General features: G+C 45.6%; 1 protein-coding gene across 2 annotated transcripts in view; it reads right to left on the bottom strand.

Moving 5' to 3' along the window:
• IGF2BP3 (insulin like growth factor 2 mRNA binding protein 3) overlaps positions 1-16,949 on the bottom strand; it is a 129,821-nt gene that overhangs the window by 33,139 nt on the left and 79,733 nt on the right. For both annotated transcript variants that reach the window (XM_084787339.1, XM_084787340.1), the window contains 3 exons: positions 16,208-16,259; positions 16,057-16,120; positions 3,999-4,280 (listed from right to left, as the gene is read on the bottom strand). In XM_084787339.1, coding sequence (XP_084643465.1) covers positions 3,999-4,280; positions 16,057-16,120; positions 16,208-16,259 — 398 coding nt within the window. The remainder of the gene's footprint in view (positions 1-3,998; positions 4,281-16,056; positions 16,121-16,207; positions 16,260-16,949) is intronic.

Raw genomic sequence — 16,949 nt, 5'->3', positions numbered from 1 at the left:
GTCCTATGTAAAGATATAATAGCCCAAGACTTAATGACTCTGGGGTAACAAAAATCTAAATTCATTCTTTTAAAAATGTGTGCATTTGTATACTTTTAATTAACCATGAATTAAGCTTGCTGTTACAAGGACATTAACTACCTCTAAGTGTGTGTTTAGGGATATCTAAGCAGTTGCTGGGTGGTCCTTTGAGTTTGTCCATCTCTTACGGAGTCACTGCTATGGTAACAGCTACTTCAACACGCCAAAACTGAGGCTTGCAGCTCATTTTATTTGTGTTTGCCCCAGAATTAAAACCTGTAACTTAAGGTAATATACAAATAAGAACCCTGAACATACAATACATAACACTGTGCCTAGATAACAGCTCCAACCCCAGGGACCATCTTCCTAACCAGTTTTAAAGCCTGGTCACTATCAACCATGTGACCTTCCATTAACACGGTCTCGCCCCTCCTGTGGTATATTTCCAGTCTTTTACTGAACTGGGGGCTATAAAACTCTGATCCCGAGAAGGGAATGCTGCTCTGGTGATCAGCGCCCTCCCCTGAGACTATTCCAGAAACAGGCGTTCTGGTAATGATTAGTTACAGTGGCAAGAATGAATGAAGCGCACCGCAGAGCTCTGCACCCTAGGCATCAGACATGACGAAAACCTCCCTCCTGCTTGCCCCATCGGCCTAACTAAGCACAGCTCCTGTACCTGACCCATCCCATTAGGAGCTTAGAAAGGGGCAAAGCTGCTAAAGCGGAGGGCAGCCATGTACTATGGCCCTGAAGGGAAGGGACGGAAGAAGGAAAGGAGGTGGGGCACGCTACGCTTTCAGATGAAAGCTAGGTTAACTGTTCTTGTCCCAGCTTCTTAAACTAGGGGTCCCAACCTCATACGGGACCCAGTACTCAACGTGAGGGCTGTGAAATGTCTGTAAAAAGAGGAGGTGAGCAGAATTCATCTCCAAATCAAGTGGGATGAAGCCGGTGCATTTCTGGAAGCACTTGGAAGGGCCATGTAAGTTCACTGCAGCCTCAGTGCTGAACAACATGCCTGCTTTGCCCCGCGCTGCTTATGCCCTCACGCCAAGAACTCCACCTTCAACGTCTCAGATTCAATAGCATGTGAAGAACTGAGTTTGTACTGTACATCCGGCTTTCTGTTCTTAAGAGACACATCATGGTTAGTTGAGAAAAACAAGGGCTTTTAACATTTTCCTACTATCATTCCTCAGCACACATCAATCTGGCACATCTTTGGGTTGTACTATGTCTAAGTATTTGATTTTAGAAACTAGTGTTTGAGTTGCTGATTTGAGTTTCATTAAAGATGATTTTTTTTTTGGCTTGAGATTTGGATAGATTTTCCAAAAACTTATAGAAGGGCCTAAATATACTTGTGCCATTCTGCACTACATATTTATGTTGAAGCCGTGTGCTCAACACAGAGTACAGAGTCAAAGCATTGATCCGCTGTGAAAAACTTGAAGATGCTCCATGTCCTGCGGTGGCAACTACTTGGCCAAGATTTAATTCCTCATGTGGCAACAAACAAGGCATATATCTCATTACTATGCAAATCAGTTTTCATCTTTAATCAATGGTAAACTTCATGAATACCAAAGAATTATTTTAAAATACATTTTCTTTCTTTCTTTCTTTTTCTTTTTTCTGTGTGTGTGTGTGTGTGTGTGTGTGTGTGTGTGTGTGTGTGTGTTTCAAGACAGCTTTTCTCTGTTTACCAGCCTAGGCTGTTTTGTAGACCAGGATGGTGTCAAACTCACAGAGATCCACTTGCTTCTGCCTCCCAGTGCTGGGATTAAAGGTATGCACCACCACGCTGGCTTTAAAATACTCTTTAAAAGGATTTAGTATCAGTAATGCTTGATTTGAGCCCTAAAGACCGTTTTCTGAAGAATATGTAAAATTTTCTGAGGTAAAAAAGGGTCACAAGTAAAATTTAAGTTCTGACCTAAACTGAGAGTGGCGGCGCACGCCTTTAATCCCAGCACTCGGGAGGCAGAGGCAGGCGGATCACTGTGAGTTCCAGGCCAGCCTGGTCTACAAAGCGACTACAGAACAGCCAAGGCTACACAGAGAAACCCTGTCTTGGGGTGAAAAAAAAGTCCTGACCTAGATAACGGTTCAACTGCTCTCTCCGCCCACTAATCATGAGTTTGGAACCATTAACTTTGCTCACAGGTACCCAACACTCAGTGTCTCTTGCTTCAAGGCAGGCTGAGCAGAAGAGGCTGTGCCAGCAGGGCTGGGCAAACACGCAGCCACGGCTAGATACGGCTTCTCAGCTTCTTGCATGCATCTCAGTCTCCCAGTTGGCTGCAGGCAAGGTGCCTGTGATGAATATGGATGCCTCCCTGAGGCCCAAGGCACACACTCAGGCAAAGCACACACAGTACCACTGCGCCGTTTGCAGAAAAAGACCATGCTCAATTTCTCTAATCGTATTTGCAACCTCTATTCTTACTGAATTTAAAAAGTAAAATCGTCTAGTCATTTCTGTAGCTGGGTCAAGCTGAAGAAAGATGTTGTTTGCAAACAACCTCTTCTCCCCTTGACTTCCGTCCTAGGGAATTCATTCTTCAGTGCTTCAGGGAGCACGGCTGAGCAGGGCTGAGCAGGGCCAGCAACGGGTCTGTCCTGTAGCCCTCTACAGAGGTAGGAGTGGAGGGAGAGTTCATCAGCTTCTTTAAACCAAAGTATCTAGACCGCACAACAGCATGGTTTACAGGTAAAACAAGTAACCTGTAATGCGACGGAGCTTGCGGCCTGACATAGGATCTTGGACTTAGTCGGTGGGTTTCCTACATAATTCGTCTTCAACCCTCTTGCTCATTTGGCAATGCAGTGGCTTCTTGTGTATCAGGCAGTGGCCCTACACTCTGGGGCCGTGGTGATAAGTGACAGGAGTTCCTGCCTGACTCCCGCAAAGTAAGCCCTGATGTCTGGTGAGATTTTTCCAATCCCTGCTAAATAACATTATCAAACATCCTCAAGAGAAAGCCATTCTGACTTCAGACTTCAGACTTCAATCACAGGACAAATTTAGACCAGAGGCTGAAACTTTTTTTTTTTTTTTTAATTCTACCAACTGTGTATGTATGTGTCTGGTGTGTTTAAGTATGGGTGTGTGCATGCCTGGGTACACATGTAAAGAGGTCTCAGAAGGGGCTGGAAAGTCGTCTCAGCAGCTAAGAGCACTTGCTGTCCTTACAGAGGAGCTGAGTTCAGTTCCTGACACGCACACCAGGAGGCTCACACCACCTGTGCCTTCTAGTTATAGGCCATCTAAATGCCCCCTTTTGGCTACTACAGGTGTGTGCGTGTGCGTGTGCGTGTGTGCGCGCGCGTGTGTGTGCACATGCGCTCATGTACATTTTTAAAGAGTCAGAGGACAACTTTCAAGGGGCCTGGTTTTCCCTTCCATCGCAGATGCAGGGCTGGAAGGCAGGAGGGGTGGCCAGCACGGTGCGTGCTTTCACGTGCTGAGCTATCTTGTTAGCCCGTTCGTTTCCATTTCGTAGCCTTAGCTATTGTCAAAGGCACTCTGTAGCTAAGAATGCCCAGAACGCCTAGTCCGCCTGTCCCCACCTCCTGAGACAGTGTGTACCACCACACCCAGCAGATGAACTGTTGTTCACTGAAGTGAACCCAGGCTAGCACGCCATCTCTACACAGATGCCAAGATAAAGAGGGCAGGACGCCGACCTGAGGCAGCAGGAGAGTGACCAGCACGCTGCCTCGTAGTCTACCTTTCCCATCACAGAGGCACCAGGAACCGTTTGTTTCCTGATCATGTGAGGAAATGAGGTTTTTTACACCCAACCATGCATGATCAGATAACAAGGCTTTCCTCTGTCACAGTCCCAAGTATTGTCAAAGAGCTCCCAGCTCTGTTCAGAAGGACACCGAGGTCCTGCACATCACACCCTGATTGATACTAAACTCAGAGGGAAAGACAGGACGGCCACCCGGTCCCACACACTCACTTAGACTGGGTCTGCTTGGTGATGTTCCGAATGGTGGCGCCTTCTTTTCCTATAATGGCTCCAACAAACTGGGTGGGGACCAGCAGGCGCAGAGGCAGGTCACAGGGTTTCTGCTTGGACATCGATCCAGGAGACCCCTGCCTGGATGATCCCCGCTGGCCCAGCCCCCGGCGCCCACGGAGCTGCGGTGAGGGGTGTTGCTGGGCGGCAGCTTCATCCGGGATGTAGGCCACCTTCAAGGTGAAGTTCTCTAACTGAAATCCGTTCAGTTTGTCTAGGGCTCTGAAAATTCACAAGACACAGAGGTTGGAAGGGGAAGCAGCTTAAATTATTGATCAAGAAGTTAGCAGTAGCTTGGAAATGCCCCGGAGGGAAGGAGCCCGCAGCTCCAAAGTGACCGCCCATCATCACACAAGCCAAAGGGCTTGAAGAATCAGCAAACAGCATCCCCTAAACAACTGCAGGACCCTGGCTATAAGCTTGGAAACAGCTCATGATGCGCCCACAGTCTCCCCCATCTTGGGTGGGGTTCTGATCTGATCTCAGGGAGCAAACAGGCCAGAGCGAGGGCAGAAGGAAGAGGAGAAAGGAGGGAAGCTGCTCTCCACTCGTCCATCCACTACACTTCACATCAGCTCCATGAGAACGCGGGCCTCTGCCCACATTTTCAACTTTACTGTTAACACGTCTATGGGATGGCACACACCTCAGTGGGTTTTGAAATTAAATTTTTTGTGGGGGTGCACAGGGCATGTGTGAAGGTCGGAGGAGGAGGACTCTGTGGAGTCAGTCCTCTCCTTCCATGTCTGTGTGGGTTCCAAGAACCAAATTCAGGTTGTCAGGATGCAGTGTTGGGAAGCAAGGACACCTGACATACTAGTGCCCCCAGACCAAGGATCAGGACAGCCAGCAGCCCAGGAGCCCTGTGTGGGCCATGCTGAAGTAGCTCCTCACCTTCTCACACCATGAATACAGACTGCGTTTGCCTTTTAAAAGTCCATGGTGGTGCATGTGAGTTTACACACTGTGCACCCTCTTGCGTCTGTTCCTGTAAGTTCTGTCCCACTATAGTCCTCTTTACATACTGTAGATGGGGAAGCTGAGCAAAGCAGAATATAATGCAAAGTGGTGCAGTACGTAGAGCCAGGATTACAAGTGTTTGTATACTCATGCCCCTAGCACACACCTTCCTGACTCCCCAGAACACAGCAAAATGTATTGCGGGGGGTGCTCTCCCCCCTTTCCTGGTCAACTCAAGTTCTTGCTCAGATTCTGTTTGAGCAGATGTGGAGCTCAGCTCATGCAGGTAAAGATAAAAGCACCAGTGAATGAATGAATGAATGAATAAATGAATAAATAAATAAATAAATAAATAAAAGCACCAAACTCTCTCTCAGGCAGCTCCCATGCAGTCATTTCTGGTTTCTTAGTTTATTTCCTTAATTGAACATCTACTTTTCAATTCTTAGGCGGACAGAAGACGGCACAAAGTGTTCTCAGCACCACATAGGTCTGAAAAGATGAGATGGGAGGCCCAGGCAGGCGGCCGAGGCTCACGGTGTCTTTGGACATAGACTCTGTGCTCCCCCCCCCCCGCCCCCCCGACTTCTATCTTGCTGTATATTCCCTAGCACACGAATGAACCCTTGACCAAGGTCTGAAGGTCCAGGTCCAGTGGAAGGAGCTGCTTTGTCACCTTTCCCACACTGCTACGTGCAGCAGCTCTGCAAATGGACCAGGCCTTAGCACACTTCACATGGGCATGAGTGTTCAGCAGTGTCTCCTGAAGCCTGGTTATGGATGTGCTCTGTGACACCCTGGGGCTGACTTTTCTTCAAAACTACTGTGTCCGGGTGTTTCCCCCATGATTTTATGTCCAGGGGCACTCTGTACACAAGCACCAGAGGCTGACTTGTTACCAACGCCCTGGTGACAGGATGCTCACACACTGGCCTTTGCGTTCTTCTTACGCAATCATAGGTTAAGGGGTATAGAACACACTGCCTATTTCTTAAGGGAGAAAATGGAGAGGCTTTATTAATACATAGATGCATATTTACCATATAAAATTGGATTTTCAACAATTTTAAAGATTTAAAGTAATTTTAAAGGTCAGAAGAAATCAGTAAAGAGTCTTCGAAAATCTCAATTAAATGAGGGATCACAAATCCTTCTGTAGATGTAAAAGAGACCACTCAGTGTCTACCCTTCATTGTAAAACTGGGCACTACCGGCTTCAACAGTGAGCAGAATCTTACCGTGGAATGAAGCCAGGCATGTTACAAAACGGGGGAGAGGCATACACACATCCCTCCTCATGGGGATAAACAGAGGAAAGTATATGCTGCCAGATGCGTCTGTATTCTGGAACAATCTAAACAAAGACACACATGGCCCAAGAAACAACGCTCCCAACTTGGCAGAAGCATTTGAACGTTCTACTGCACTGCTTTGAATAGCATTCCTCTGAAGGAAGGGACTCTCCCCAGAAGGGAGAAATCATTAAAAGTTGTGGTACCCAGTAGAGTCGGGACCCACACTCGCAGCCAGGCTACTCCAGGCACTGAGCAGAGAGCCCCTACACCATGTGCATCCAGCTGTGTGAGTGACAACACAAGCAGAGACCCCCAACCCTCAGACTACAGTACTCCAAATAAGGTCAGCACTTACGAGAACACAGGAGCTGCTAGCTCCTGATTTTAAGTCAACGGCTGAAAGCTTCCCACGCACACAGGTTCATATTTGGCTTTGTCGTGTGGTGGTGGTCTGCTTAGTGCCTGAGAAAAGACTGCAGTACTTTCAGCAAGCTTTCTGTAAGTCCTGGGAGAAGACCTCTCGTAACCACTCAACAGAACTCAGGAGCCTTGTCCACCACATGCACGACCCAGATCCTGGTTTTCGCCAGCACTCGCATTGCTCTGGTGCCATTCGAAATGATGCAGAAGATGCCGAGGGGCCAGTGAGCTGGCTCAGTGCGTAAAGGTGTTTGTGACTTGTTGGCACGCAACTGAAGACCTGGGTTTGATCCCAGTGGAAGACAGAATTGACCCTGGATGTTTTCCTTTGCCTTCCGTACATGTGCAGACTCACATGTACCCACACACATCCACACACAGACACAGCCCATAATCATGTGTGCAGACAATAATAAAGAAACACATTTAAAATAGAGAAAAGGTGTTTGAGTATTTTTGTGGTTTATAATAATTAGCTGTACTAAGTTACTGGGTAAGGAAACAGGCCTAGCTAGCATAGGACCTTCAACCTGAGGACCAGGGGACGGAGACAAAGAATAAAGAAAGCCAGAAGTTAAGCTTACGCAGACATAGCGATCAGAGTGATAAAGAACATGGATGGCATGTGACCAGCACTCTCACTCAGCTTGACGATGACGTAACCGTGCTACCCAGAGACCAGGTTTCTGTTTGCTATTCACTGCCCCACATAGAAAACTAAAGACTAGACGGATGGGTTCTTTCAGTGTCTTCCTAGCAACTGAACCCTGTGTCATGCACTTGTTCTTCCACAGACAGATGCCACCATGACATCGTCTCCTTTTCTTACTTCTCGTGTTGCTGCTATCTGAGGTGCATGCTACACGATGCAGTTTAACGACCTCTGAGAGGCCAGGAATGCACATCTCTCCTTGCACCATGATACAGTTTCAATGCTTCCAACAGAACTCATGGTATTTGAGGATGGAACCTTTGGGGGTGGTGAATATGAATAAATAAGGGGAGCAGGTAGGGCCCTAACCCAAGAGAACTATGGCAAGACCTGAGCTAGGGTGGTCAGCTTTGCCGCAGAGATACGGCAGAGCCTTGGTACTCCATAGCGTCCCCACTAGCAAGAAAAACCTCATCAGATTAAGCCACTGAATCTTGACCCTATACCTATGGGTCATATAAGCCTTTATTCCTCTCTGTGGCACTCACTGGCAGCTGCAGGAAACAGGGAGGCATACCAAAAATCAGAGGGTGATAATTAAGTGAGCACAAACTACCAAAAGCTTAGAAGCACAACTACACGGATGCATCCTAACTCTGCACACAGCATATGACTGCATGGGTGCATCTTAACTGTGCACACAGCACACGACTGCATGGGTGCATCTTAACTATGCACACAGCACATGACTGCATGGGTGCATCTTAACTGTGCACACAGCATATGACTGCATGGGTGCATCTTAACTGTGCACACAGCATATGACTGCATGGGTGCATCTTAACTATGCACACAGCACATGACTGCATGGGTGCATCTTAACTGTGCACACAGCATATGACTGCATGGGTGCATCTTAACTATGCACACAGCACACAACTGCATGGGTGCATCTTAACTATGCACACAGCGTATGACTGCATGGGTGCATCTTAACTATGCACACAGCACATGACTGCATGGGTGCATCTTAACTGTGCACACAGCATATGACTGCATGGGTGCATCTTAACTGTGCACACAGCACACGACTGCATGGGTGCATCTTAACTATGCACACAGCCATGACTGCATGGGTGCATCTTAACTGTGTACACAGCATATGACTGCATGGGTGCATCTTAACTGTGCACACAGCACACGACTGCATGGGTGCATCCTAACTATGCACACAGCACACGACTGCATGGATGCATCCTAACTATATGCACACAGCACACAACTGCATGGATGCATCCTAACTATGCACAAAGCATAATCACTTACCTCAGAGGGCTTCATGACTGAAATGTTACTAAAAGGAAAACAAAAACCAATACCAGGGGCTCAGTCTGGTCAGCGAAGTGCTTGCCTGAAAGCATGGGAGCCTGCATTTTATTCCCAGTGCCTACAAGGAAGGCCAGGGAGGGTAGAACACACTTGCAATCCCGGGCTAGGGAGAAGCAGAGGCAAGTGGATCCCCAGGGCTCAGTGAGTTCCAGGTCCCAGCAAGAGACTGTGTCTCCAAAAACACAAGATGGAAGGCAAGTGAGCTGGCTCAGCCTGTAAAGACCTCTGCCAAGGCTGACGATCCAAGCCTGTGACCCAGGACTTATGATACCATAGCACGTGCATGTACGCATATGTATGCACATGTGTAAATAAACAAACATGATTTAAGGAGAAAAATACCACAAAGCACCGCAGTAAAACTAGTTTTGAAAGCTATAATGTATAACATATAAGGCAAAAACTACAAAGGTGGACATTTTAACAGGGTTCATTTCTGAATGACATGAAATTTGCTTGTCTTGTGCTTGGTCTATTTCTTTCATTTCTTTTCATGTTTTGTTTTTATTAAGACAATGTCTTGCTGCATAGCTCAGGATAGCTTGTGACTAACAATCCTCCTGCACCAGTCTTCTGCACTTCTTTCCCATAATAAATCTACTTACATAACTTTTAAAGTTTAAATGGGATTTTCCTCCTCATACTTATTAGCCAAGTTACCTCAAACACTTGTAAAGGTAGCTTCATGAACTACAAAGTAATCTGCAAGCATGGCTTCAGAGCACTGACAATTTGGGGTTGTTTTGGTCTGAGACACGGTCTCATGCAGACTGGCTTCCCACTTACTCAGCACCAAGAACGACCTGCCGTGCTGTGACTCAGACCCCAAGCACTCTACCCACTGGGCTGAGCTGTGTTTCTAATAAAAACAGAAATAAGAATCTAAGCAAAGGAGTGTGTGAGATCAAATCGCCCCCACCCCTAGGGTTTTGTTTTGTTCTGTTTTCCTCATCTGCACAGTCCCTCCAGAGACAGCATGTGAGTGCTTTGTCTCAGCTTCTCTGACAGGAGCTGGAGATCTACGCGGCTCTGTACACGGAGCAGTTTCTTACACAGAAACATCTCTTTCAAACTTTTACTCATTATTTAGTAACATACGATTTAAGCTTAGAATAGAAATGTATTTCTGATACATATGATACGTGTGCTATGAACTTTGCCTTTTCTTAGCCACAAGGTGGCAGGAATTTCCAGGGTAGACGCTGTCTTGGACACGGCTGTATCAGAGGACCCCTCTCACATACACCATAGGTGCAGAGCTGACGGCAAGCCGTCGCCTGCAGCACAGTACACTCCCAGCAGTGATGGACAAGCGTGGGCCACAGCGGCGGCACAGTAAGCGCTGTGAAAGGAACAGCTTCGGGACAGCAGCCCCATGAGCGGAGCGCAGCAGTGACTCCCACTTTGGAGATGAGGACGGCCTGGGCTTGGGCGGTAGACTGTTGCTCTTGTTTCGAGCAGAGTTTCTCTGTGTAGCCTTGGCTGTCCTGGAACTTGCTCTGTAGACCAGGCTGGCCTTGAACTCACAGAGATCTGCTTGCCCCTGTCACTTGAGTGTTGGGATTAAAGGCGTGCATGTGCCCCCATTGCCCAGCTTCCAGATTTTTTTTTTTAAGGCAAGATAAGGCTACCAGGACAGGAAGCCAGCAATCTCAAAAAACAACCAAACAACAACAACAACAAAAAACCCCAACGCACCCAGGAGGAACTGTAAACACAAGACACTCCCCTCACTGGCCTCTCAGCTTCCTGAGGGTTAAGGCATGCCCAGCTTGTTGCTCATATGCTTCTGTCCTCAGTTGTAAATGGATGGACACCCATGGCCTAAGAGGTGGTATTTTCTTGCTCTTCTTACATGATATAGTTGAAGAACATAATTTATAAAACACTGACTTTACAATCCTGCAGCAACATAATGCCCAAAGTCTCATATAGAATGCTGTAATTTTTTAAAAATTAAAGATTAAAAAAAGGAAAACTAAGAAGTTTAAACATGTTAAAGGCTTCAGTCCCATGAGAATAAGGGAATCACCACGGCCGCTTTCTCCTTCTGGAATGCCAAGGTTTCAGAAAGCCCTACCTTGGAAGAACACAGAGAAGCAGACACATAATAGAAACTAGTCCACGCGCTGTAAAGATCACACAATTGGAAACATAATTCTGGGGCTGGCAGGATGCTCAGCGGATAAAGGTGTTTTCTGCGCAAGGCTGATAACCTGAGTTCAATCCACAGAACACACGTGAAGGTCTTCACTGACCTTTATATAGCCTGACTATGACAAAGAGCTGACTCTGTCATCCTCTGACCTCTATGGTCACCAGGCACACACTGCCTCTCTCTTCCTCCCTCTCCTCCCTATCCCTCCACCCCCTAATAAGTTTTAAAAATAAATTTAAGTTCTAATTCTATTTGAATTTATCCTTTAGATATACCCATGCAAAAATAATATCTATAAAACTAATTTTTCATGCTGTTTGTTTATAACTGGAAAAAAATCAAAGTTAATTTAAATACCCAATTTGGAATTAGCCAACTAATCATTACACATCTCTACAATCACATTCTGTGCATTTAGGGAGATACATTTACAGAGGCATATTTAAATATTCAAAACAGTTGAGGTGGTGAAAGAAGAAATAACATGACGTGTGTCTGTCCTCCCTGTGGTGTCTCACAGAGGCCGAGTTCACCGGCACCACCGCAGGAAGGAGGTTAGCACTACACACATCTTTACACCTCTGACATCTTGACCTGTAGGCTCAATTTTCTTAACAAATGTATTTTATTACAAACTTATTAACTGAGTGTACGTCACTTATAACCTGACTAACTTAAACAATAAGAAAAGGAGATTAAAGAATACAGTAACAAAACTGTAAGGGTATCAGTTCCAAAGAACGATTCTCCTGGTGTAATCAGCAGGATTTCTTCTGCTGGAACCTGGAGTAACCAGAACCTGGAACCTCAGCAGAAGCCCAGAGCCCCGAAGCCTTCTCTCGAGCGGTTCTCTCTAGGAGCGTCTCGAAGTGAAGCAACGAACAGCCAAAACCATCCCAAGTCTCTAAAGGCCCCGCCTCTTGTTTCTGGCTCACTTATGTATCTCCTCCCAGAGTCTGTTCACGGATCCCTTCAGCTGGCAACAATCAAGCTCCCGCACGAGGTGGTTTGTCTTCTAGTGGATTAACCTCACCTGTTCTCACAAGACTGTTCCCCATCCCACACTTGGGATCCTAACAGACACAGGTTCATCTCTCCTTCACTGACCCACAGATTATCCTCAGATCTCAGAGTCCCATCTGTGGCCGGTGAACTTCCATCTTCCTCCCTGGCTGCTTTCTTTTCTAGTAGAGCCATGATTCTTGCCTTTGGGGAGCAACCTAGCTCAACTTCCACTCTTAAAAAAAATAAAAAACCTTTTATAACGTGTTAATTTACGTTCTTGAAAGCTTTTAAGATTTATTATTTCATGTCACTGCAAGCTTGAAGTTGCCAGAGGGGCTGGATCTTCCTACAGCCAGCGATGGAGAGGTAGGAGCCGCCATGCGCTCGGTGCCTGAGCTCCAGGCCTCGGTGCACCTCCATAAGGAGACTCTGACAGCAGTACTGTCCCCTACACTACCATCACTTACCCTCTTGCTCCTCTTGTCAGTCCCTTTGGTCCACGGTGACACTTCTGCTTTCACACTGTATATGTATTCGCAACCTTATATTTACAATCTAGGAAGCATAAATGGAAGAGAACATACTCGTTTTTTCTCAGCCTGGCTTAATTCACTCAGTATGGTCTCTACCTGCAGCCACTGCCTTGGAACTTCACTGTCCTATGGCTTCTCAAATCCGCTGGGTGTATATAGCGCTCCCTCCTTGTGCACTCCTGGTTCTGCAGACCTCAGATGCTCCATATCCTGCCTATGTGAATAGTGCCGGAATAATCCTCACATGAGGTGATATGCTCGCCTGGAGTCCTTTGGGGACATAACCCAAGAGTAGCAGAGCTAGGCCAGCGCTCCATATTGATTACCATGGTGCTGGACCATCAGCAATAAGTAAGGCCTCCCCTTTGCCCACATCCTCACCAACATCTGTTGTTTCTTTGTTTAATGGTTGCTATTCTGACTAGGAGAGATGGCATTCCAATATAGTAGTTTACATTACCAGCAAGGTTGAATTTTTTGTTTGTTTGTTTTTTCGAGACAGGATTTCTCTGTGTAGCCTTGACTGTCCTGGACTCACTTTGTAGACCAGGCTGGCCTCGAACTCACAGCGATCTGCCTTTGTTTGTTTTTTGTTTTTCGAGACAGAAGGTTTCTCTGTGTAGTCCTGGCTGTCCTAGACTCACTTTGTAGACCAGGCTGGCCTAGAACTCACAGAGATCCGCCCGCCTTTGCCTTTTGAGTGCTGGGATTAAAGGTGTGTGCCACTCCACCTGGCAAGGTTGAATTTTTTTTTTTTTCATGCTCATCAGTCGTCTGTATTTTACCTTTGAGAGTGGTCTGTTCATTTTACTTGGTCATTTGACTGCATTGTGTGGATTCTTGTTCAGTTTATTTCATTATATATTCTAGATGTTGATCCTTTGTCAAATGTATGGCCAGCAAAGATTTTGTACCCTTTGGTGGACTTTCCACTGGACTGATGATTCCCTTTGTTGTGCTAAAGCTTTATGTCTCAAGAGGCCCCCACTTGTTAACTGCTAACACCACCTCCCTATGCAGAAAGCCCTTGCCCACGTCTGTCAGGTATGGCGACACCGACAGCACTGTTCTCCGTCACCCAGGGTCTTCTGTGGCTCCGTATGATGACCAGTTTCACATAGTAAATCACTCGTCCATGAACGTGTGAAGTCTTTCCATCTCCCAGTGTCCTTGATTTCTTTGAGTGTTTTAAATTTTTCATTGTACGAAGTCTTTTTTTGTTTGTTTGTTTGCTGCTTCCTTGGTTAGGTTTCTTTTATTTAGTTATTTATTGGCTATTATGGTTGGGATTATTTCCCTGATTTCTTCCTCAGCATGTCTATTATCATTAGTATACAGGAAGGCTACTGATGTCGTTGTTGTTGCTGTTGTTTTGTATCCTGCTTTGTGCAGATTGGCTGTCAGCTTTAAAGGTTTTCTGGTGGAGTCTTTACAGTTTTACATGTAGAACAACAGTGTCCCCAAGAAAGGGTAGGCAGACTTCCTTTGTGACTTGTAACCCTTTATTTCTCTCTAGTTTGGGTGCAAAAGACTTCAAGCACTACACTGAGTAAGAGTGGAGACCCAGAGGCTCTGGTTCTTGGTCTGGAAATGTTCTGAGGCTGCCTCCATTTAGTATGAGAGTGGTACAGGCTTGTCGTAACAGCCTCTGTGAGGCTGAGATGTAGTCTTTCTAGTCCTAGTGCCTGTAGGCTTTTCTCATGAAGAGATGATGCATTTTTGTTAAAAGCCTTTTCAGCATGTATGGAAATTATTTAATGATTTCTGTCTTTGAGGCCATTTATATATAAAATTATTGATTTGCACATGTTGAAGCATCAATACATATCTGGAATAGAGCCAAGTCAATCACAGTAAAACATCTTTCTGATGCATCACTTAATTCATTTTCCAAATATTTTATTGAAGCATTTTTCATCTGGCTAGATGGCTTTCTTATTAGTGTTTCAATCTCACTGCTTATTACAGAGATGCTTAAATTTTTAAAATTTATTTATTATATATACAATCTTTTGTTTGCATGTACACATGAACATCAGAAGAGGGCACCAGATCTCATTATAGATGGCTGTGAGCCACCATGTGATTGCTGGGAATTGAACTCAGGACCTCTGGAAGAGCAGTCAGTGCCCTTAAGCCCTCTGAGCCATCTCTCCAGCCCCCAACTACTTAAAATTTTTATGTTGTCTTAGCTTAATTTAGTTAGGTGATAAGTATCTAGACAAATGTCCATTTCTTTTAGATTTTTCCAATTCAGTGAGATATGTGGTTTTTTTTTAAGGTAAATTCTAATGATTTTCTGAATTTCAATGATATCTATTGTAATGTCTCCTTCTCCAATTGTCTTTTTTAATGATTTGTTTATCTGTATTTTATGTGCACTTGGTGTTTTGCCTGCATGTTTGTCTGTGAAGGCTGTTGGATCCCCTGGAACTGGAGTTACAGACAGTTGTGAGCTGCTGTGTGGGTGCTGGGAACTGCACCTGGGTCCTCTGAAAGAGCAGCTGGTGCTCTTTAACTGTTGAGTCATCTGTCCAGCTCCTCAATTAAGTCTTTCTTCCTTAGTTCAGCTAAGGATTTGTCACTTTTGCTTATCTTTACAAAGAACAAAGTCTTTGTTTTGATACTTTTTACTAGCTCTTCAGTTTCATTTCAATAATTTCTGCCTGAATCTTGATTATTTCTTTCCATCTGATGGGAGGGGAGCAGGAAAAATAAATAGAAAGGAAAACTTCGAGAGAAGACAGTTTTGACTAAGGTTATAATGCAAAGAGCAATGTGGAGAAGAAACCTAACCAATCAGATACCCTGACAGGCTGCAGCACCCAGCGCAGGTGCTCTCTAAGATCTGGACGGGACTCCACCCCTTCACATGGAGGCCGTCTCTCAAGTGCAAGATGAATTCTCACTGCTAAAGATCATTTCCCATTTCCTCTTTAGGGTTTAGGGATGGCCACAGTGGTCCTTTCAACTCTCCCACAGAAAAGAGCAGCCTGTCCCTGCCCTCCACCTGGAGGCAGGTGAGACTTCCAGTCACGGCGTTGGTGACCAGGCATCACCCTGCACTCACGTTCTAGGCAGAGCGACCAACAGCAGTTTCTGTGGGGCCTTATTTCTCTCCCGACGCCTACAGGATTATCATGGGTTGATCCGAGGGGCTGTCGCTTGCCAGTGGCATTGGTTCAGTGTCTGATCACTATTAGTGGGCTGGATCATCATGACCAACTTTAGGCAGGACAATGACAACATTTAGCTCTTGTTAGTTTAATGCACGGCCAGCTAACCCGCTGCAGATAAAAGAGTACTGAAGCACCAAAGAAGAATAAAGAGGCAAGTTACACAACGTGGAAAAATATTCAGGCACAAGGCTCTTTGCAATAGAGTACAGTTTAGCTTCATACGTCATTCTGCAAACGGTATTAAAGATAATTAAAAACGGAACAAACCTTAAAGCCACGCAGATTCTTACTGCTCATGCAGACTCAAAAAGCCATAATTGCTGAGTCAAAACGTACCAAAAAAAGTTTCCTTTTGTGACCCGCCAGCCCAGTTATTACAGATAGACAAGGCGTCTGAGGCCACTTACTGTCTAGCTTGGTCCTTGCTGGAGTAGGTTACGTTGACGACGGCAGTTTCTGAGTCCGTGTTCACTGTGGGAAGACAGAAACAGAGATCAGGTTAGTTTCTTCCCACTTGCCTCCTTTTACAAATTTGAAAGCAATTCAGAAGACAGGTACCTTGCTCACAGCTCTCCACCACTCCATACTGGACTAGCAAACTATCCAGCACCTAGCAGGACGGGAGAGAAAAGCGGAAGGTTTTGAGTTTCCCGAGATATAAACCAGGGCAGGAATATGTTCTCAAATCACAAGTAATCATGACAGAAGAGTCAAAGAAATATGTGGGGCTTTGAACATCAGAACCGCAGAACCACATGCACCACCTCTCTGCTGCCCACACCTGCCCAGGTTCGATCCCAGCTTCCGCCTCTTGGGTACCTGCCACCCTCAACAACCTTTGGGGCAGCTACTTGGCTCTTGAAGCAGAAGGCAAGTTGCATGTTATTTCTCACACACAAATACATCATCTTACTGACTTTTCAAAGAACTTTGCTTTATAACTCTACTGAGTCTAGAAGGACAAGAGAGGCACGTGGCACACAGCAAATTAAAGCACACTTGAAATAGCCATCAGCACACAGACGCTCACGAAAGGTGGAATGAACATTTTAATATCTGAATAAAGAGTGGAAACCATAAATACAAAGCAGTTTTCCTCTCTCTACTGAGCTGCACACTATCATGACAGAGAAGCTATTAAACAGTAACTATAGGGCTGGAGTGGTTAAAAGCACTGGCTGCTCATCCAAAGGTCCTGAGTTCAATTCCCAGAAACCACATGGTGGCTCACAACCAACTATAACGGAATCTGATGCCCTCCATGCAATAGAATGCTTATAGACATAAATAAATAAATTTA

Source organism: Acomys minous, assembly GCF_964271855.1.
Source record: "Acomys minous genome assembly, chromosome: 6".
NCBI classification, from domain to species: Eukaryota; Metazoa; Chordata; class Mammalia; order Rodentia; family Muridae; genus Acomys; species Acomys minous.
Note: the sequence above shows the minus strand (reverse complement) of the source record. Positions and strands in the feature narration are given on the sequence as shown.